The 21,883-nt window shown below is 42.5% G+C and overlaps 1 protein-coding gene and 1 pseudogene across 4 annotated transcripts; both read right to left on the bottom strand.

Moving 5' to 3' along the window:
- Nucleotides 1-1,165: 1,165 nt before the first annotated feature.
- EI24 (EI24 autophagy associated transmembrane protein) lies at nt 1,166-16,366 on the bottom strand. Of its 4 annotated transcripts, none has more exons than XM_032167820.2 (11): nt 16,214-16,365; nt 13,245-13,356; nt 10,406-10,551; nt 9,473-9,533; nt 8,220-8,286; nt 7,500-7,624; nt 6,754-6,873; nt 5,615-5,726; nt 4,499-4,610; nt 3,419-3,493; nt 1,166-2,319 (listed from the first exon to the last, which is right to left on the bottom strand). In XM_032167820.2, the coding sequence occupies exons 2-11, from the start codon at nt 13,284-13,286 to the stop codon at nt 2,157-2,159; spliced, it is 1,023 nt and encodes a 340-aa protein (XP_032023711.1). In that variant the 5' UTR covers nt 13,287-13,356; nt 16,214-16,365; the 3' UTR covers nt 1,166-2,156. The 4 variants fall into 4 exon arrangements, with proteins under 4 accessions (XP_032023711.1, XP_032023712.1, XP_058302799.1 ...); XM_058446816.1 differs by lacking the exon at nt 4,499-4,610 and adding an exon at nt 2,519-2,644 and having other exon boundaries at nt 2,153-2,319; nt 16,214-16,366; XM_058446817.1 differs by lacking the exon at nt 1,166-2,319 and adding an exon at nt 2,554-2,644 and having other exon boundaries at nt 16,214-16,366.
- Nucleotides 11,021-11,118, bottom strand: LOC116477523 (U6 spliceosomal RNA; annotated as a pseudogene).
- Nucleotides 16,367-21,883: the final 5,517 nt, after the last annotated feature.

Below are 21,883 nucleotides of genomic sequence, written 5' to 3'. Positions count from 1 at the left end.
TAGTTTATGAGATGCTTCTACATGGTACAAATATAAATTTCAGGTAGCAAAGATGTGACTGCTTAAATAACTAAGCCTACTTTTAAAACTTAGTTTTAAGGAACTAAGCTTAAATAAGACAATCACTTATCACTTACAAGCTGATGAAATACTGAAGTCTTCTACAAACCACACCCATAGCAATCTGGAAGTAGTTGTCTGCAATACTATTGTTAAATGACCAGAGATGTCATAGGAGAATGTTGGAAGTAAACCTTACTTTAAACCATGTCTTTTACAATTTTTTTCTGCCCAAGCTGGAAAGTGTTCACTTCAAAGATGCCCACCACTTAAAAACCCTCCATCAACTGCATAAACCTTCAAACTTGGTTTACAACTCCCAGCAACAATTTTTTTTTTAACCTTTTTTTTTGAAATGGAGTTTTGCTCTTCTTGCCCGGGCTAGAGTGCAATGCCGTGATCTCAGTTCACTGCAACCTCTGCCTCCTGGGTTCAAGCGATTCTCCTGCCTCAGCCTTCTGAGCCGCTGGGATTACAGGTGTGTGTCACCACGCCTGGCTAATTTTTTGTATTTTTAGTAGAGATGAGATTTCACCGTGCTGGCCAGGCTGGTCTTGAACTCCTAACCTCAGGTGATCCACCCGCCTCAGCCTCCCAAAGTGCTGGGATTACAGGCATGAGCCACCATGCCCAGCCTAACCTCTTTTATATTTAATAGAGACGGGGTTTTACTATGTTGCCCAGACTGGTCTCGAACTCCTGGACTCAAGTGATCCTCCTGCCTTGGCCGCTGCCAAAGTGCTGGAATCCCAGCCATCAGTTACCATGCCTGGCCCCAGCAACAATTTTTAATTCCATATTTTGTCTTGCACACAGTAAAGGTCTCAACCAGATGTTTAATGGCTTCCCTCGATTATTACTCAGTACACCACTATCTAGGAGGGTCTTTCTCCCTTCATGAATACACAGTAGCAATATACATATAGACTTTAGAACAGGTGATAATCTGAGTCTTCTACCAAATATAAATGTGATTAAGTCATATAATCCAGGCTTTCTCAGGGCTAATTTCTCAAAACTATAACTAAATTATCCAAGACAAAGTCTTATATTCCATGAATACATTTCTCGAGATCATGATTTGCAAATTCAACCATCAGACAACTTTGTGGGAAACCAGCTCACATTTAATTGTGACATTTTAAAATTGTACAAGTATTTTGACATCTGCCCCCCACGTCTCTCAAAATGACAGGAAAACAACCAATCACAGGTTTAATACATTAACCCATTCAGTTCCTATTTGCAGCATCCAATATTCCTTTGAAATATGAAACAGACCTGGCAGTGGCCAACAGTAAATTTCTGCCCGCCGCCTCCCACCCCCAACGGAGTTGAAAAGTTCAGGTTTAGTGTTGTTGCAGTGGCACTTGTCCAGAATTGGTACCTCCCCATAGTTGGGGGACTTTAAATGTACCAGTGAAAATAGCTTTTTCCCCTTCAAGGGGAAGAAAGAAAATCACTCCTCAAAACCCAGCAGATCTGGCTGTGAGGTCTTTCCTCCTATCTCATCTCTTCAGGCCTTTTTTTTTTTTTTTTTTTTTTTTTTTGCAGTGGAGCAAGAGAGACCAAAACCTAACCTGAGTTACAAGAAACAAGACAGTAATGGCTATAAAGGGAGTGACCAGGAGCAACTGGGACACTCCTTTACCTCCCATATCCAATGTATGTGTTTCACAGAAAAACAACAAAAATAACAAATCCACAAAATACAACAGCTAGAATTACAAAATCCATTCATCCAAGGGTGATAGAAGGCAGGATGGAAAGGTGGAAGGGTAAATGGCACAAGGAGAAAAACAAAGTATTCCAATCATTCCAGGCACAGGGACTGGCAAATGCTAGAAAATAGCTGCAGAAAAACCTGTGGTCCTTTTAGACTCACGGTGATGTTAAAAATCCACACACTGGTGTCAGGGAACATTCTGCCTTACGTGCACCAGAGACAAAAATTTCAATTCCTCAGAGAGAAGGGAATACGCAGAGGGCCCTTGGCAGAGTGGGTCCTGCCTTCCCTGGCAGGGGGAGGTGAACAGGGAAAAGAGCTGCCACAGCCTTCTTCCAATCCCGCCCATCCCCTTTGGATGGCAGGCAACTCAGTGACCTGCAGCAGCCTTGAGTTTGGCAGGTGACGGATGTGGTGAAGGGAACTTCTCTGCAGAAGTGGAGCTGCTCAGGGCTGACTGCAGGTAGACTGTCTTGTGGAAGAGTCTGTTGCTTAAGAAGACCACCAAAGAGAAGAGGCGCAACTGGAAGAGACTAAAAGGCAAGAAACCCAACTTGTTAGCTCCCCAGTTACTCAGAATTATTTCCATTATTTGACAACTTGACATTAAATTTAAAACTACACAGGGAAAGACAAGACAAATGAAACTTGATCAAGGAAATACAGATATTAGATACATGGATGGAACAGGCAACTAAAGAATACATTGGAGCCGGGCGTGGTGCCTCATACCTGTAATCCCAGCACTTTGGGAGGCTGAAGCAGGTGGATCACTTGAGAAAAAAATTAGCAGGGCATGGTAGCATGCGCCTGCAATCCCAGCTACCCAGGAGGCTGAGGCAGGAGAATCGCTTGAACCTGGTAGGCGGAGGTTGCAGTGAGCCGAGATCACGCCACTGCACTCCAGCTTGGGTGACAGAGCGAGACTCCGTCTCAAAAAAAAAAGAATGCATTGGGCCCTGCTGCTGCCATGAACGTAATGCAGTCACCAGCGCTGAAGTATTGTGGCTCTTACAGGAAATAGTTATATTTTAGATTAACTTTGAGAAGTACTTTTCTATGGCTGACTTCGGGGTACAGACTTCAAGCTATTTCTGAAGGTATCATATGCTATCTGTGGTTGCAGGAAGAAGAGTTTCAAAAGAAAGTCAAATATTCCTCTTAAGATAAACAGTGAGCTCTGCTGTACAGCAAGAGCATACAAAAACCCAAAGCAGACCTAAGTCTCTAATACAAGTATCCACACTGACTTAACCAAAATTGATCAAAGATTGATTGAGCTTTTCTTTGAAGTAATAAAACTTTTAGAATGCTATTATTATTGCTAAAAACTCATTTTAAAGTGTATTTTACTACTGTTATCAATAAACTCATGTGGCCAGGTCATACAGCCCTCTACTTGAATATGTATAATGGGATCAGTTTTGGAAATATATATATACTCATGTGCATATATGCATGGAGAAAAGTTTGGGTTATATCCCAGAAGTGTTTCTCTCTCATTAAACCTTATATTAAGATTTTCCTACAATGTAAGAATTTTTTTTTTTTTTAAAGCCTCACTGACATAACTGTGGTGTTACAGCCCCAATCCTTTACACAGCAAAAATTTCATCACTGGCTAATACTTACTACGCTTTGCCAGGGGTCTTTGCTTCATTGGCGCTGATAATGAATAAAGGAAAGAGGATAGAGAAAAGGCAGCCACTGTTTAAAAAAAAATAATAATAATAATTAGTCACCTTCATAACAGACATGACTTTGAAGAAGATATTAGAAGCTCCAAGTTCTTTTGCTTCCAGCGTAAACATTATGGCTTGATGAAACCTCAATATTTCAAACTTTTTTTTTTTGAGACAGAGTCACGTTCTTGTCGCCCAGGCTGGAGTACAGTGGCAAGATCTCAACTCACTGCAACCTCCGCCTCCTGTGTTCAAGCGATTCTCCTGCCTCAGCCTCCCAAGTAGCTGGGATTACAGGTGTGTGCCACCACGCCCAGCTAATTTTTGTATTTTCAGTAGAGATGGGGTTTCACCATGTTGGCCAGGCTGGTCTCGAACTCCTGACCTCAGGTGATCTGCCCACCTCAGCCTCCCAAAGTGCTGGGATTATAGGCATGAGCCGTGGCGCCCAGCCCATCAAACACATCTTTCAAAAAGAACAGAAGATTTTTCTAAGCACTGGGCATGTTTAACATTGCTGCAGGGCTGGGCGTGGTAGCTCACATCTATAATCTGAGCACTTTGGGAGGCCAAGGTGGGTGGATCACTCGAGGTCAGGAGTTCAAGACCAGCCTGGCCAACATAGTGAAACCCCATCTCTACTAAAAACACAAAAATTAGCCAGGCGTGATGGTGGGCACCTGTAATCCCAGCTGCTTGGGAGGCTGAGGCAGGAGAATCAGTTAAACCCAGGAGGCAGAGGTTGCAGTGAGCTGAGATTATGCCACTGCACTCCAGCCTGGGCAACAGAGTGAGACTCTGTTTCAAAAAAAAAAGAATAATTGCTCCAGGAGGCAACATAGAAAAAGTATATGGGATATAGGGACATTCAGACTAGATCTTCATGCTAACAAATATAGAAATACCCTGCAGGTCTCCTGATGGACAAATGACAATGCAGAATGCGAAACAGAACCAAGCAAACAAAAGGCACTGACTTCGTGAATTTTTATTTTTACTAGTCTCCTTCAAATCCCTCTAGCCAAATTACCTGATAATATATGAGGACTGCATTGCTGTGAGAAAAGCCAAGGGCAAACCAAACCCAAAGTAGTAAGGCCAATTCCTTTCTATGTTAGACAACCGCTGGTGCATTTCAATTCCTAAAACAAGAAAGCCAATACAATTAGATATTATATTTCCTTTTAGTCAAGTGACTAAATAACTATGGTAGACAAACCATGAGTTTTAGGTACAGATTTTATTATTATTATTATTATTATTATTATTATTAATTATTTGAGATGGAGTCTTGCTTTGATGCCCAGGCGGGAGTGCAGTGGTGCAATCTCAGCTCACTGCAACCTCCACCTCCCGGTTTCAAGCGATTCTCCCACCTCAGCCTCCGGAGTAGCTGCGATTACAGGCGCCTGCCACCTCACTCGGCTAATTTTTGTATTTTTAGTAGAGACAGGGTTTCACCATATTGGCCAGGCTGGTCTTGAACTCCTGACCTCAGGCAATCCACCCACCTCGGCCTCCCAAAGAGTTGGGATTACAGGTGTGGGCCACCACACCCAGCCTAGGTACAGATTTAGAACAGAGCTACAGCATATAAATTAGAAGTGTACAAATCTGATATAAAGCATGCAAAGTTTCTTAGAATTCCATAATCGTAATTTCAAAGCTGACAGGCTAAGTGAATTAAGAATTTCAGCACCAGCATCCTTCGTCAGGATTAGTCTGGAACTAAGCAAGATAGCAAATCAAAAGGATGCCATCCTGTAAGTATCAGTTAAACTCTTTCAACTACCCACACCCTGGTAAATATCTGAAGGTCTTTCTAAAACACCCCCAAAAGGATCCAGATGCTGACATCAATTTGATTTCTCTAATTTAGAGCAACTCATGCTCATTTATGCCATCTTACAACCCAGTCAGATATACCACGTTAAGCACCAAAAAGATAATGCTATACTACCACATCCCCCAGCCTCAAAGTTGAGAGTTAAACCCACTAAGCCGAAGGTAAGCTCCCTCTTGCCAATGAGGCTGCTTCCCTCAAAGGATTGTTTGCCAAGAGCCTATGAGTAGTTTAAGAAGTCTGCTTAGCAGTAGCATTTCCAAACTGGGCCTCCATTTTCTGCATTTCTTTAGATGGACTTACCTTTATTGAACCAACGATATTCAAAGCAGTACAGTGAGTAGAGAAGGGACATATGCAGGAGACTAACCAGCTGACCGACAAGATGGATGGGAAAGAGACTCACAAACATTCCCTGAAGAACAAATATGGAAAATCTTAATCCCAAAGCCTCAGAAACCTAGCACCATTCACCTGCCACTCTCCAATCATCACTGTCTGAGATAGCTTCCTAGTTGCTTCTCAAGTTTCTAAAAGGCTGGGTGCAGGGTGGGCACAGTGACTCATTCCTGTAATCCCAACAGTTTGGGAGGATGAGGCGGGAGGATCTCTTGAGGCCAGGAGTTAAAGACCAGACTGGGCAACATACTGAGACCCTGTCACTACAACAAAATTTTTAAAATGAGCATGATGGCATGTGCCTGTAGTCCCAGCTACTCAGGAGGCTAAGGCAGGAGGATTGCTTGAGCCCAGAGTTTGAGGCTGCAGTGAGGTATGATTGTGCCACTGCACTCCAGCCTAGGTGACAAAATAAGACCCTGTGTTTTATTTATTTTTTTTGAGACAGTTTTGCTCTTGTCGCCCAGGCTGGAGTGCAATGGTGTCATCTCGGCTCACTACAATCTCTGCCTCCTGGGTTCAAGCGATTCTCCTGCCTCAGCCTCCCGAGTAGCTGGGATTACAGGCATGTTGCCACCACGCGCAGCTAATTTTTGTATTTTTAGTAGAGACGGGGTTTCACCATGTTGGCCAGGCTGGTCTCAAACGCCTGACCTTAGGTGATCCGCCCACCTCAGCCTCCCAAAGTGCTGGGATCACAGGCATGAACTACCACGCCCAGCCGACCCTGTCTCTTTAAAAAAAAAAAAAAAAAAAAAAATTAGGCATAACTTTAAAGAAAAAAACAGTTTCCACCTGGCAGGACTGGAGAATAACCACAGTAGCAGAAAAAAGCAGGTAAATTCATGTTTCTTATAATTTTATAATGTAATTTTAAAATTCTCATTTCTGTGGGAAAAAAAAGATTTAAAAATCATTACCTCCCACCAGCATATATATAATACTCTGTATAAATATAATACTCTGTCTTTGTGAAGCTCCCTCTAGTGAAACAGTTTTTCTTTTTAATAAAGCTGCCCATATGCCCAGAAGGTCAGTCTCACCTGAATGAGGAAAAGAGCCTGCAGCAAAAGGTTGAACAGCATGTCAGCAATTATTTTGCTGACACTAGGGAATGGGTGAGGCTTCCTCCCTGATACCTCAAATGCCAGGTCAGCTATATCCTGTAACAGAGAAAGTGTACCAAAACATGAATTAAATGGCCTTGATATACATCCCCAAAGCTAAGGCCACTGGTCTGCCACTAGAGCTGCCAGTTAAGAAAAGGCTTATTTAAAAATAAGGCATGATGGCATGTGCCTATAGTCCCAGCTACTCAGGAGGCTAAGGTAGGAGGATTGCTGCCTTATGCGGTGGCTCACGCCTATAATCCCAGCACTTTGGGAGGCCAAGGCAGGCAGATCAGGAGGTCAGAAGTTTGAGACCAGCCTGGCCAACATGGTGAAACCCTGTCACTAATACAAAAAAAATTAGCCAAGCATGGTGGCGCGTGCTTGTAGTCCCAGCTACTTGGAAGACTGCGGCAGGAGAACTGCTTGAACCCGGGAGGCAGAGGTTGCTCAAAAAAAAGAAAAGAAAAGAAAAGACACCAGACACCTGCCAATGAGACGCTGAGACAATAATTCCATTCTAATAAGAACACAAAGATCAGCTACTGGCTACCTGGCCAAGAAACATTAAGGCTGAAAAACAGGTCCCCCTACATGCCCACTAACTTCACAGGCTGAAACTTGTCACCTGTCAACCAATCATGCTGCGGGACCCAGATTCCATTCTGCCCTGGACCTACCTGAAACCAAATGGCATTCACCACTTTGCTAAGCACAAACAAGGGGAGCACCCAAAGAGCACTGAAAATTGACGTGAGGAAGAATTCCAGCCACGACCAAACATCTCCATGTAGTGATGGGTCACCTAAGAAAGAGGAAACGAGTCACTAGAAATGCAGAAATGGAAATCCAGAAGACCAAATGCGGAACCCCCATCTCGTGACTATTCTCTGTCTCCTCCTGGATCTTTCTAGTTCTTGCCAGCACATCACTATACCTATCTCAGAGAGTCTAATTCATAATAGACACACATTCTGGCCACAATTCCAATTCAAAGAAACCATAGATATGTGCTGCTTGACACAAACCTGCTTACGTGATGGTAACGAGATGCCACAGTGATTACCAGTACACTATTTGCAGGATACCATCTGGGTTTAATTCTCAGCTTTGCCTCTTACTAATGGTTTAACCTTGGTAACTTCCATTTCCTCATTCATAAAATGGATAGAATAACAGTACCCATTCTTAAAGGGCTGTTGAAAGGCCTGAGTTAAAAAACAGCTAACGCTCTCATCTGAAGGCTCTAGGAGAATAACTAAATTTTTAAAAAGAATAAAACAAAAAAAAATAAACAGCGAAAGCTCCTGGTACACAGAAAATGTTCAGTAAACTGAGGGAGACTGAAACATCATCTCCCACTCCATCCCCAACAGACAAGGAGCAGGGTATACACTTACCGATAATTCGGGCTGTTACTGACTGAAGCACAGGAATAAATACTCGATAAAACAAGAGGAGACTGAACTAAAGAAAAGAAGCAACAGGCAAACATCAAAATCCAGTCTTTAAAACAAGAGCTTCAATTTTTAGTGTAATGATTTTATAGATGGAAGTGCCTTTTATAAATAAGGAGGCCTAGGCTGGGCGCGGTGGCTCACGCGCGGTGGTTCACTTTGGGAGGCCGAGGCAGGCAGATCACTTGAGGTCAGGAGTTCGAGACCAGCCTGGCCAAGATGGTGAAACCCTGTCACTACTAAAAATACAATTGGTCGGGTGTGGTGGTGTACGCCTGTAATCCCAGCTACTGGGAAGGCTGAGGCAGGAGAATCACTTGAACCCGGGAGGCAGAGGTTGCAGTGAGCCAAGATCACGCCACTGCACTCCAGCCTGAGCAACAGAGCAAGACTCCATCTCAAATAAATAAATAAATAAATAAAATAAATCAGGAGGCCTGAAAAAGCACCAAAACTGGATCCATTTCTATTTGCCAACACTCCAATTGAGAGATACAAACTTGATACTGCCTATAAAACAATGAAACTTTTGGGGGCATACAGGAACATTTCAAATAGTATTCAGGCCAAAATATAGGCATGTACTAAGTACACAGGAATACATGTTAATTAAATTTAAAGCTAACATCTGAAAACATCTGTGAATTGTTTAGATTAAGATGTGATGAATTACTCTAAATTCTAAATCAAAGTAAATATTTATCCATTCTTCAAAGTACCCAAATTTCAGTTAAGCCTGCACTGGGATTCTCAGTAAATGGTAGGCAATCTTTTCTGCTATAGGTTTCAATGCAAATTAATTCTTGTTGATCACTATAAGCAGAAGCAGGGAGAACCCTGTTCTTGTCTAGCCATATCTGCCCTTCCCCTGATTCCCCATAGTTGCTGTTAGCATTTTAAAATGTCTAGACAGTGTCAAGAGAAACTGCTACCTCTAATACTTGTGAATGAGTCATTTTAGAAACAAAATTCGAGTGTATATTCAGGGCTAACTGTGACGTTTGCTTACATACAAGTGTGCTTTCCTGAGTGGGAATAAAATCTCTGCAGATGCACAGACTCCTGAGTTATATTCCTAAGTGTACATCAGCAGATGAAAACTATTTGTCTCAGTGTTTCAAGAAAACAGTTCATAGCTATCAACCCAGCAATAATCTGAAGATGCTTATAAGGCACCTGGAATTTTAAGAACTTACCCAGAACACTCCACCATTCCAAGCACAACACTGGAAAATTCTACTAACAATACGTGGCTCACTGGAAAAGATCACATGTATTTAGTTTATAAAGCATAAGTTATTTCCTAATTATCATTCAGTAGTTCGTTTTATATCTTATCTTTTGTGGGTACTATATTATTTTTCGGTACCTCATGTTCTCCCAATGTTCTAATGTCAGTCAATAAGAAAAGACTAAAAAAATGGTCAAGCGCATTGGTTCACGGCTGTAATCCTAACACTTTGGGAGGCCGAGGTAGGCGATCAGCTGAGGTCAGGAGTTCGAGACCAGCCTGGCCAACATGGCGAAACCCTGTCTCCTCTAAAGAATACAAAAAATTAGCCAGGCGTGGTGGTGCGCAACTGTACTTCCAGCTAGCCGGGACGCTGAGGCAGAAGAATTGCTTGGACCTGGGAGGCAGAGGCTGCAGTAAGCCGAGATTGCACCATGGCAATCTCGGGTGACAGCTTGGTGACAGGGCAAGACTCCGTCTCAAAAACAAAAACAAACAAACAAACAATATATACATATGTTTTTTTTTTTTTTTTCTGGGGAACCAGCTTTTAAAAGAAAAGTAATTTATTTTCTAAAGTCTGATGTTGGAAAAGATTAAAAGAGAAAGTGTGGGGCTGGGGTTCTTCTATTAATACGTAAATCCACACAGGCTTCCCTAGAAGTAGCTATCAAACCAAATAATATTTTGTGATTCTCTATTCAGCTTTCTGATTTAACACCATGACATTTTTAGCAAGGATTATTGTTAGACCCTAGTTTAAGTCAATGTTGTGGGGGAGAAATCACTTGCAACATTTTTATAGGAAAAAGCACAAAAGAAATAAAATGAAACATCAAGTCACTATGTAGGGTCTTCCCTCCCTTGGACATTTTGATATCAGGCATGCACTCCTTACCTCTCTTGCTTCCGCTCTATACTCTGGGCTCTTCTCTGTGCCAAGACACTACTTGCCCTTCTTCGACGCTGCTCCTCTCTCTTTTGCTGGATTCGAGCATCAAGCTTTGAGATGGTACAAATACCCCAGATGGAGTCTTTGATTCCCTATAGAAAAGGATATCATTATTATTATTATTATTATTATTATTATTATTATTATTATTATTGAGACAGGGTCTTGCTCTGTCACCCAGGCTACAGTGCAGTGACTCAATCATAGCTCACTGCAGCCTCCAACTCTTGGGTTCAAATGATCCTCCTGCCTCAGCCTCCCAAAGAGCTATGAATACAGATGTGCGCCAACACACCTGGCTTTTAAATTTTTCTTCTGCAGCGATGGGGATCTCACCATATTGATCAGGCTGGTTTCATACTCCTGGCCTCAAGCAATCCTCCTGCCTCAGCCTCCCAAAGCCTAAGAATTCACTCATGCATCCATCTCCCACCCACGTACTCAGTATCTTCAATAAGCTATATATTGTCATATAGAAATGCTCAAGAAGCTTATAACTTAGTAGGAAAAGCATACAAGTAAACCAAAAAATTACATTAAAGGTTTTTTTAAAAAAAGTTTTTAAATATGAAACATTTCATGAATTTGTGTGTCATGCACAGGAGCCATGGTAATCTCTGTATTGTTCCAATTTTAGTACATGCGCTGCAGAAGCAAGCAGCATAGTTTAATAAGTGCCACAACAGATGTATGACCCAAGTAGAGTGTTAGCACTGGGGCATTCAACTTCATGAGAAGGCAGAAAAAGTTACTCTGGAAGCAATGGCCAAGCTGGATTTAAGAATGGATAGCATTCTCGCCTACTGTTATCCCAATAATAGCTGGGATACAGAGAAATGGGCAAGTTGATGTATTATCTGTTGACAGGAGCATAAAATGGCACGGTGTGCCTTTGATCTTTTTTTGTCTGAATAATTTTTACTCTTAATTTTGCTTTTAACACAGGAAACTCCAACTATCTAAGATAGTTAAGTTCAAATGGCTGAGGGCCTAGTACATGCTAGGATGATAGGATCCCCACCTCTAAGACATCTACAGTCCAGTGGGGCAGACAAACATGTAAATAGCACACTGTAAAACCAACACAGGGTTGAATTTTTTTTTTTTAAACAGAGTCTTGCTCTGTCGCCCAGGCTGGAGTACGGTGGCATGATCTCAGTTCATTGCAACCTCTACCTCCCAGGTTCAAACGATTCTCCTGCCTCAGCCTCCTGAGTAGCTGGAATTACAGGCATGTGCACCATGCCTGGCTAAATTTTTTTTGTATTTTTAGTAGAGAGGGGGTTTTGCTGTGTTGGCCAGGCTAGGAGGGTTGAAATTTTATAGCACACGAATGGCAAGACAACAAGGTAAAGATGTTAAAAGTAGATCATATGCTGCTGGGCACGGTGGCTTATGCCTGTAATCCTAGCACTTTGGGAGGCTAAGGTGAGCAGATCACCTGAGGTCAGGAGTTCAAGACCAGCCTGGCCAACATGGTGAAACCCCATCTCTACTAAAAATATAAAAATTAGCCAGGCGTGGTGGTGTGTGCTTGTAATCCCAGCTACCTGGGAGGCTGAGGCAGGAGAATTGCTGGAACCCAAGAAGTGGAGGTTGCAGTGAGCCGAGATTGCACCACTGCACTCCAGCCTGGGTGACACAGTAAGACTCTGTCAAAAAAAAAAAAAAAAAAAAAGTAGATCATATGCATAAAGTATTTTTAGACCTTGTAAGATACTCCTTCAATCCTCCCTCTTTTACTCAAAAGTAATAACCTTTTTACTTTCTTGCCCTGCTAGAGTGCACTGGTACCATCATAGCTCACTGCTGCTTCATACTCCTGGACTCAAGCAACCCTCCCTCCTTGGTCTCCCAAAGTGCTGAGATTACAGGTGTGAGCCACCTCCCCTGGCCATAAAGGTAACCTTTTAAACTCTTCCACTAAAGAAAGAACCTCCCCACTCCAAGAATTGGCCTCTCTCATGCTAGTGGAAATATAAGAGGGGGTTACAAATGGGACATTATTAGGCTTCAGACATACATTAAAAGTAGCAGACTTTTGTGCTGTTGGTAATTTGGATGACTGGGTCCTAACCAAATCTTTATAGGGCATTTTCCTAGAGTATCCCCCTCACGTGCACAGCTTGTAGAATGGGGAGAAAAACGGTTCTGGCTGGGTGCAGTGGCTCACGCCTATAATCCCGGCACTTTGGGAGGACAAGGCGGGCGGATCACTTGAGCCCAGGAGTTTGAGACCAGCCTGGGCAACATGCCAAAACCTCATCTCTACTTTTAAAAGAAAAATTTTTAAATATATGAAAAATTGGGGAAAAAAAAGATAGGTTCTCTAATTTAAATCTGAATTAATTAGTTTAGGTGATAGTACTGAACCAATGTTCATTTCTTAGCTGACAAATGTACCACGGTTATATGTTAACATTAAGGGAAGCTGATGAAAGATATACGGGAACTCTCTGTACTATCTTATAACTTTTCTGTAAATCTAAACACATTCCAAAATAAAAAGTTAAAAAAAAAAAAAAGCTCTGAAGCCAAGATGACCAGGGTCCCAATACTGGAGACATCCACTGAAGAGGTCTTCCAAGCACCTGCAAGACTGTCTGCAAGATGTAGAACAATACCTATCTCTTGAGTAGTGTGGTCTAGAATAACAACCTGTATGTAAAGAACCCAAGAAATATGATAGAAGTTCCAAAAACCCTATAGGATTTCCTAGATAGTTCCTTTAGCCAAAAAAAAAAAAAGGCCAAGAGATGAATTCCTACAAACAAGATGTACTCACTCTGGCAAGGTCCTGGAGAAAGGTTTTGACACTGTCAGCCATCTCTTCACCACCAAACTATCAACTACACACAGGAGAGAGATGTGTCCCCAAATCTCTCATCATGAAGGATCTGGAAACAGATGGCACATAATGGAGGCAAATATTTATTTTAAAGATAAGTTACTTCATGCACATTTCCACATGATGACCTCACATACTTGTAGCTCTAATAAGATAGCGGTAGATTCTAGCACTAATAGAGTGAATCAAATGAAGCTATTTCTGTACAGCTGAAACGTAAAATCCCTAATTTTTTTCGAAACCACTCACACCCTTTCATTTTTACATGGGGTTTTACATTTTACACCCTCTCATTTTTACATTTTACATTTTTACAATGTGCTCTTGACCAGTAACCTCCTCTGAGCCTCAATGCCCCTAACTATCCCTCCTACACATTCTAAGCACTTTTGAGGGTTTGGAGATGGATGATAATTATATTTCAATATCTTCTTAAGCAATTTTTATGTTTGCTGGATACCTTCAAATACTTGAATGAAAATACAAGAGCAAGATAAAAGTTCTTACAAAAATTACTAAATACATGCTTCAGTCATACAGAGCCCTCAGGCACACAGTAAAGTTTAAGGTATGACATGAAATTGCATACCAAAACCTCCAAATAGGTCTTTTTTATTTTATTTTTTTGAGATGGAGTCTCACTCTTGTTGCCCAGGCTGGAGTGCAACACTGGGCTCGGCTTACTGCAACCTCTGCCTCCCGGGTTCCAGCGATTCTCTTGTCTCAGCCTCCAGAGTAGCTGAGATTACAGGCACCCGCCACCACGCCCAGCTAATTTTGTGTATTTTTAGTAGAGATGGGGTTTCACCATGTTGGCCAGGCTGATCTCAAACTCCTGATCTCAGGTGATCCATCCATCTCAGCCTCCCCAAGTGCTAGGATTACAGGCATGAGCCACCACGCCCGGCTGGTCTTTTCTGTTTTCTAACTTTAAATATATACAGATATAATTTTAATAAATATGCAATAAATAGTGGATTTTAAACTAGGCCTCAAAAAAGTTCATATGTATAAACAGTCTTTAAAATAGAAAGGCTTTCCCATTTTATTTCTCAGGTGAATGGGATATCTAGTTTCAAAAATTAAGAACTTGAGAGTTCATGTGTATAAATACTTTTAATATACTATTCTCTCATTTAATCTATGGTGACTTCTAAGATGAATAGAAAACCCACTTTCAGGCATTTTTTAAGAACCTGATATTCTAAAGTTCTCAACACTCACTAAATCAAGTTGCAGTATTCTCAGTTTAAGAGGTATGACCATAATACAAAGACAGAATTTCACAAGCAGCTTGTACAAACTTTAAATTTCAAAATATAAGCACACTTTCCCCGACCTTTAACCACTTCACCAAACTGCTCCTCATTGACCCAACTGGACTAATGCCATTCAGAACTGGAAGAACAGGGGATATGGCAGTAGGAAGGCAATTTGCCCAACACTGTATATACCCTCTGCTCCTTAGGTCAAATCCTACACAGATAGGCTCACTTCGGATAGAAGTCTCTAGGATAAGAAACTTCTGTTAATACTCCCACTGTTTCCTCCTGAAAACAAACACCTCAGAGTTCCAGTCGCGTAGGTACAGCCATACAGACATGTTCTCAGGGTTGAGGTGATGGCAACTGAGCTAGATAACTAGCAAAGGCTCAGTGACATGCATGACACTAGTTTGTAAAGACTCACAGATCCACTCCCTTAACCTGCCACTTGCTCATCTATAAATTAAGGGTACTAAACTTCTTCATAGGTTTCTTGCATCTAATAGGGCACAACAGCATGAAAAAAACTTAAAATTCTATATAAACACAACCCCACTAAAGTGAGCCAGCTTGGAGGTTTAAGGAAGCCCATTACTTGGCCTGGATTTCTCACAGGGAACCTGAAACATTCTGTCTCAGTCCACAACAGCTGTGTCATTTGATCCCTGGCCAGCTAACACCTGGTTTCTGCATGTACCAAGTGGCAGGACACCTCCTAAGAGTGACCTATGAAGGATAAATCACTTCGCTTTTATACTTAGATCCTAACATCCTTCCTACAGGAATATTTGGTGAATTACCCAGTCTGACAAATAGCTGAGGCATGGGGAAAAATAACCTGCCACAATTTGAGAACACACACACAGACTGAATGACACAGGGGGAATCCTACAGCTGAGCTAGACAGATGAAGATGCATCTGGTTCATTTAACAGGTGACAGAACCCAGTCTCAGAAGTTAAATGACTTGCCCAGACTGACAGCAAATGAATGGCAGCTACAGTGAACCTCAGAACCCGGTGTCCTAACGTTACCTCGGTCGAGACTTGTTTTTACTTAAGCTTTGCAATGAAGATTTTTGTTTTAACACGAGCATCCCATGGACAAATAACCTCTCAAACCTGGAAATACAAATGCCATTAAATTCCTAAGTCATTAGAAGCTAATAAGCATCTGCTGAGGCACAGCCCTGCACTTTTATTTCTAAGTCACTAAACCCAAGTCTCGGCAAACAGGAAGCTGTGGTAGCCCACTCCAGGTACAGGGAAGGTAAACATCCTCAGTTCCCACGGGGCTCCACGGGCTGCCTCTGAGTCCACGGGTCCATTCGGGCCCATCTCCCCACAGCTCCTAGGCAATTCAGCTGAAAACTGGTCTCCCTAGGCACAACTGTGCACGAGGTGCGGACCACGCACACTCCGGGTTACACAGGGAGCTAAAGATAGCTGCGCCGCACCTGGGGCAGCTTCGCCAGGGAATGTGCCCGGCACCGTCCCGCTCCCTCCGGCCCCTTCCCACAAGGGGTCCTCGCCGGTAGCCCCACCAACCCACGCTCGGGCCCTGCCTGCCCTCCCGGCCCCTGCCACTCAGAATGGGCGGCGCTGCGGCCCCGAGGCCTGGCTCGGCTGAGCCCGCACCTACCCGCAGCTCCGCCACCGCGGCTCCGGCCCGGCCCCTCGCCCACCGCGGGCCCGCTCCGCCGGGGCGCTTCCAGGGCCGGGGCCGCTGCTCCCGCACTGGGCATGCCCGGGCCGCACGGGGCCGCTGGGAAGTCGGGCGGGCGCGAAGAACCAGCCGGCACGACGAGGCGGGGCCCAGAGCCGAAGGGGTGGGCCGCGCGGAGCGACGGAGACTGGGAAATGTAGTCAGTCCGGGGTCGCGCCTCGCGCTGCGTGCGGGGTCGCCCGGCTCCTAACTCTGCCTGGCGGCGGAGAGGACCCCTCACTCTTCCTCGTCGCCTCCTCCCCGATCCCGTTCTCACAGATCTCTCCTCCTGTTCTTTGCCGTCCCCCATTGACTCCACAACGCTGCTTGCATTTCTAAAATCCCGAGAAATTAGTAACAGGATGCCTTTAATCCCAGCACTTTGGGAGGCCAAAGCAGGCAGATCACGAGGTCAGGAGTTCAAGACCAGCCTGGCCAACATGGCGAAACCCCATCTCTACTAAAAAAAACAAAAATTAGCCAGGTGTGGTGGCACATGCCTGTGGTCCCAGCTACTCAGGAGGCTGAGGCAGGAGAATTACTTGAACTCAGGAGATGAAGGTTGCAGTAAGCCGAGATCACACCACTGCACTCCTGCCTGGGCGACTGAGCAAGACTCAGTCTCAAATAAATAAATAAATAAATTTAAAAAATAAAATGAAATAAAATAAGTGGCTGGGCACGGTGGCTCATGCATGTAACCTCAGCACTTTGGGAAGCTGAGGCAGGCAGCTCACTTGAGGCCACCCTGGCCAAGATGGTGAAATCCCGTCTCTACTAAAAATACAAAAAATTAGCTGCACATGGTGGCACACGCCTGTGGTCCCAGCTATTCGGTCGGCTAAGGAATGAGAATCACTTCAACTCAGGAGGCAGAGGTTGCGGTGAGCCGAGATCGCACTACTGCACTTCAGTCTGGGTGACGCAGCAAGACTGTCTCAAAAAATAAAATAAAATAAAACAAAACAAAACAATATAAAATATAATAGAATAAGGAATCCATCTACTAAAGCTTAGAAATCTTTTTTTTTTTTTTGAAATGGAGTCTTGCTGTGTCGCCCAGGCTGGATTGCAGTGGCGCGACCTCGGCTCACTGCAAGCTCCGCCTCCCGGGTTCACGCCATTCTCCTGCCTCAGCCTCCCGAGTAGCTGGGACTACAGGTGCCTGCTGCCACGCCGGCTAATTTTTTGTATTTTTAGTAGAGACGGGGTTTCACTGTGTTAGCCAGCATGGTCTCGATCTCCTGACCTCGTGATCCGCCCGTCTCGGCGTCCCAAAGTGCTGGGATTACAGGCGTGAGCCACTGCGCCCGGCCTCCTTAATTGTTTTTTTAACCATTATTTTTACTTGTATACTTTTTCCTTCAGCTTAAAGTGACTCTTAAATTTTTTCTTAACTAGAAAGAAACACGCTTTTTGTTTTTTGCAAAGTCCTTATCGTTGTGTTTTATAAACTTCACCAAAAACATTTTTTATGCTCCATTTTAATTTAGTAACCCAAATTTCCTATGGAAAAAAAAAATCGAGGTTTTGACATAATATGACTTAAACATTTTAAATTACTGGAGACAGTTTTGAGGTTAAATTTAACAATTAATTTTACCAAAGATTACCAAGATCATGTGAATTAAAAGTATCTGAGCTAATTTTTACTAATCTGATAAGCATTTCTTTTCTTTTAAGTCGATTGATTAGCTCTTTTATATAGTTTGGTAGTGATAAAAGAAAAACTTTAGCCGAAGTAAATTTAAAGGAGTTTAACTGAGCAAGGAATGATTTGTGAATGGGGCAGCCTCCTGAGCCAGAGTAGGCTCTCAGACTTCAGTGCAGCCACATGGTGGAAGAAGATTTATGGACAGAAAAAGGAAAGGGACATATAAAAAACGAAAGTGAGGTACAGACAGCTGGATTGGTTACAGGTTGGAGTTTGCCTTATTTGAACACAGTTCAAACAGTTGGCTACATTTGATTGGCCAAAACCTTGTGATTGGCACAAGTGTAGGCTATGGTCTGTTTACACCTCCACTTGTTATAGTTCACAATGTACAGAGAAACCTTTAGGTTGAACTTAAAATATGTAAGGAGGCAGCTTTAGGCTAGACTTTTTTTTCTTCTTGTCGTACTTTAATATGCATAGGCTAATCTTGATTTAACAATTCCCCACTTTTGGTCATCTTTTCAATTTTGAGAGATTGACCAAAACTTTAGTCATTGATGTCACTAATACCATCATAAGTGTACTTATTTGGTCTTGAAACCCACTGGGAAACAGTAGAACAGCAGGTTTTGTAAGGTAGGAACAAAGACTGAGTAGAGTACCTCCTTATGCCTGAACATCCTGTTTATAGGAGAAAAATAAAACCTGGTCTGGTCTAGAACCTATGTGTTTTCTTAAAGTCTTAGTTTGATTATGTCACATTTAGCATGAGTAACTCCATTTTGGTTTGGTCTGGTCCACTGGGGCCTGGTTCATGAGCTCAGTCCAAAACAATGGGCTCCCATAAAGTTGTTTTAAAATTCCCCCCTTTCAGTCAGGTTCTTACTTAGGTGAGGGTGTGACCAAAACTTAGGGCCTTAGCACCACTATTCAGTTACCATCATTTTGGGTTTCCGGTCTCCGCATATCACTTATAGGTTACAGTGTCCTCATGGTCACACATTTCTTTCAGCTCTTGAAATTGCGGTTGAAGAGAGACCATTTGACATTCTAGAGATGGCTGCATGCAAACACTTAAAATTTTTGAGAGAATACAGCACACCAGGGAGACTACTATTATGACTATCAGGAGGACAACACCAAGAGTTTGGAGTATGCTCCTTACCAAGGGTTTCCATAAACCAAACCACGTAAAACTAAATAGATCAAAGAATGAGTTAGATAAAGAGTCTACTCACGTAACTAAGCAGTCTCTTAATTAATCCCCTGCAACTGAATCTCTATAATGTACATTTGATGTATTTCTCCATAGACCACAAGTACCAGCAGCTGCACAGATACTTCTGTTTAGCCAGTAAGTAATCTAGAGCAATACTATTATTTAGCGTAACTTTCACAAGAGAATTTAAAGTCTGTTGTGTAACCATGGCCTTTACAGCCGAATCTGCTATAGAGCCTATCATGAGGGATACATTTCTAATTATTGCCTCTTTTACTCCAAACCATGGAAAAAAGGACCTAACGAATGATGTCCTTCTAGAAAAGTGAAGGCCTCCTGGCAATATTCTCTTTAACCCACGATGTGGGTTAAGAGGAGTGAACCAATGTTCTGTTTCTGGCTGATTGTGAGGCAATGTATGTATCATTAAAGTTTCTCAACCTACATTGGGCCTTCATCTTTCATCTATCAAAATGTAAGGTCATCCACGTATAAGTCTTGCTACAAAATCCCTCACAAATAAAAGTATACCCCATACGTGCACAGAACAGACCCCCTTTTCACCTCTATTTTCTATAGAGGCATAAGCAAAGGAAAAATTATTCAAAGATAAATATTCTACTATCTCATGATAGTAGAGAAGTCTCGATTCATGATCTTGGGAAAAGCTGTCCACATCAAGGATGCCATCTTCTTAGGAGAAACTCCCCTGGTTATCTTTTCCTTAAGGGTTCAAACGGGTGTACAGTTCCAAGAGTGCAGAGGGACCCTTCTTGATTGTGAGATTGCGAACCCAAAGTTCAAGGTCCCAAAGTTTTGCTACAGTGTAGATGGCAAGGGCAGTGCTTCTCTGATGTTCTCAGAAGATCCAATCTTCAGATTCTAGATTATGAAGGGGTTGATTGTACTCAGTCAGGGAACCATGAAAAGCTTTCTTTACCTTGTCAAAATACACTATGGCATAATAATCTACTATCATAACATAAGCTATCTTGCATAGGAAAGCTTTTATACAACTAGAAAACATGAATTGAAAATGATAATTGGCCAAGTGTGATGGCTCACACCTGTAATCCCAGCACTTTGGGAGGGCAAGGTGGGTGGATCACTTGATGTCAGGAGTTCGAGACCAGCCTGGCCAACATGGTGATGGTGAAGATGGTAAAACCCCATCTCTACCAAAAATACAAAAATTAGCTGGGTGAGATGGCAGGCACCTGTAATCCCAGCTACTTAGGAGGTTCAGGCAGGAGAATTGCTTGAACCCAGGAGGCAGAGGTTGCAGTGAGCTGAGATCATGCCACTGCAATCCAGCCTGGATGACAGAGTAAGACTGTCTCAAGGTAAAAAAAAAAGACAATTGGATGAAATCTCTCTGTAAATGTTTAAATGGCCCATCAAGTAGCAAAATGTACCTATAGCTTTGACTGTCTTTCCAGGAGTATGGGTTTGACAAATCAAACATTAGTCATAAACTATTTTAGCAATTTAGAAGTCACCACACCAAGATATATTTAATTTGGATCATTTTATCTTTTCCATGATAAGTCATGGAATGCAGAACTTTTAATAACAAGAGCTTTAAGGACTCAGGAAAGACAAGGCAGCCATTCTGGTTTTCCATGAGTCCATGCTTAACATTGAACATATGTCTTCTTGAATACCAGTTGTTTCTCCAATTTAGGAGCATAGCACTAATAACTGATGGGTTATCATAAGTAATTTGACTTAGACCATGGAGTTCATTGTGTAGCTACACAATTTTAGTATTGGCTGATTTAGCAGGAAAATCTGGCAAAGTATTTTCTTGGTATTCAATTAATTTTTGTTCTACTTTGGTTAGCAGTTTTATAAACCAGTCAGTCTTTTCATTACAGTTCCAGGAATTCTCACCCAGTCTAAATGATATGATTATCAAGTTGTCAGAAACCTGTATTCAAAAGTGCTTTTCAGGGTCTCTTCCATCCTTTCCTGAACTTCCTAAAAGACATCATATTATAGGCTTTTGTGTTCTTGTGAAGTTTTCAGAAGCTGCATCTGAATTAAGTAATTAACTATGGAAATGACTTTACTTTTATTTAATTATTTTTGAGACACAGTCTTACTGTATTCTCCAGGCTGGGGTGCAGTGGTATGATCTTGGCTCACTGCAACCTCCACCTCCTGGGTTCAAGCAATTCTCCTACCTCAGTCTCCTGAGTAGCTGGGATTACAGGCACCTGCCACCATATCCAGCTAACTTTTGTATTTTGGTAGAGACAGGGTTTCACCATGTTGGCCAGGCTGCTCTCAAACTCCTGGCCTCAGGTGATCTGCCCACCTCGGTCCCTCAAAATGCTGGGATTATAGGCATTAGCCACTGTGTCCAGACTGGAAATTACTTTAAATAGTCATAGTAAAAGACAAATCAACAAGGAAATTTGGTTATTTCTGTAGTCCAGAATAGCTTAACATAATAACTATAATTATGATTGATAACATATACTCAGACTTATTAGAATTTTAGAAATCCCATACAATTTTGGAACAAATATTAATAACATTCACTAAAATATAACCTGAAGGAGGCTAAACATTTTTTTTTAGATGGAGTCTCGCTCTGTTGCCCAGGCTGGAGTGCAATGGCGCGATCTCAGCTCACTGCAACCTCCGCCTCCCGGATTCATGTGATTATCCTGCCTCAGCCTCCTGAGTAGCTGGGATTACAGGCACACACCACCACGCCCGGCCA

The sequence above is a fragment of the Hylobates moloch genome, unplaced genomic scaffold, assembly GCF_009828535.3.
Source record: "Hylobates moloch isolate HMO894 unplaced genomic scaffold, HMol_V3 SCAFFOLD_11, whole genome shotgun sequence".
NCBI classification, from domain to species: Eukaryota; Metazoa; Chordata; class Mammalia; order Primates; family Hylobatidae; genus Hylobates; species Hylobates moloch.
This window is presented reverse-complemented; position numbering and strand designations above follow the sequence as displayed.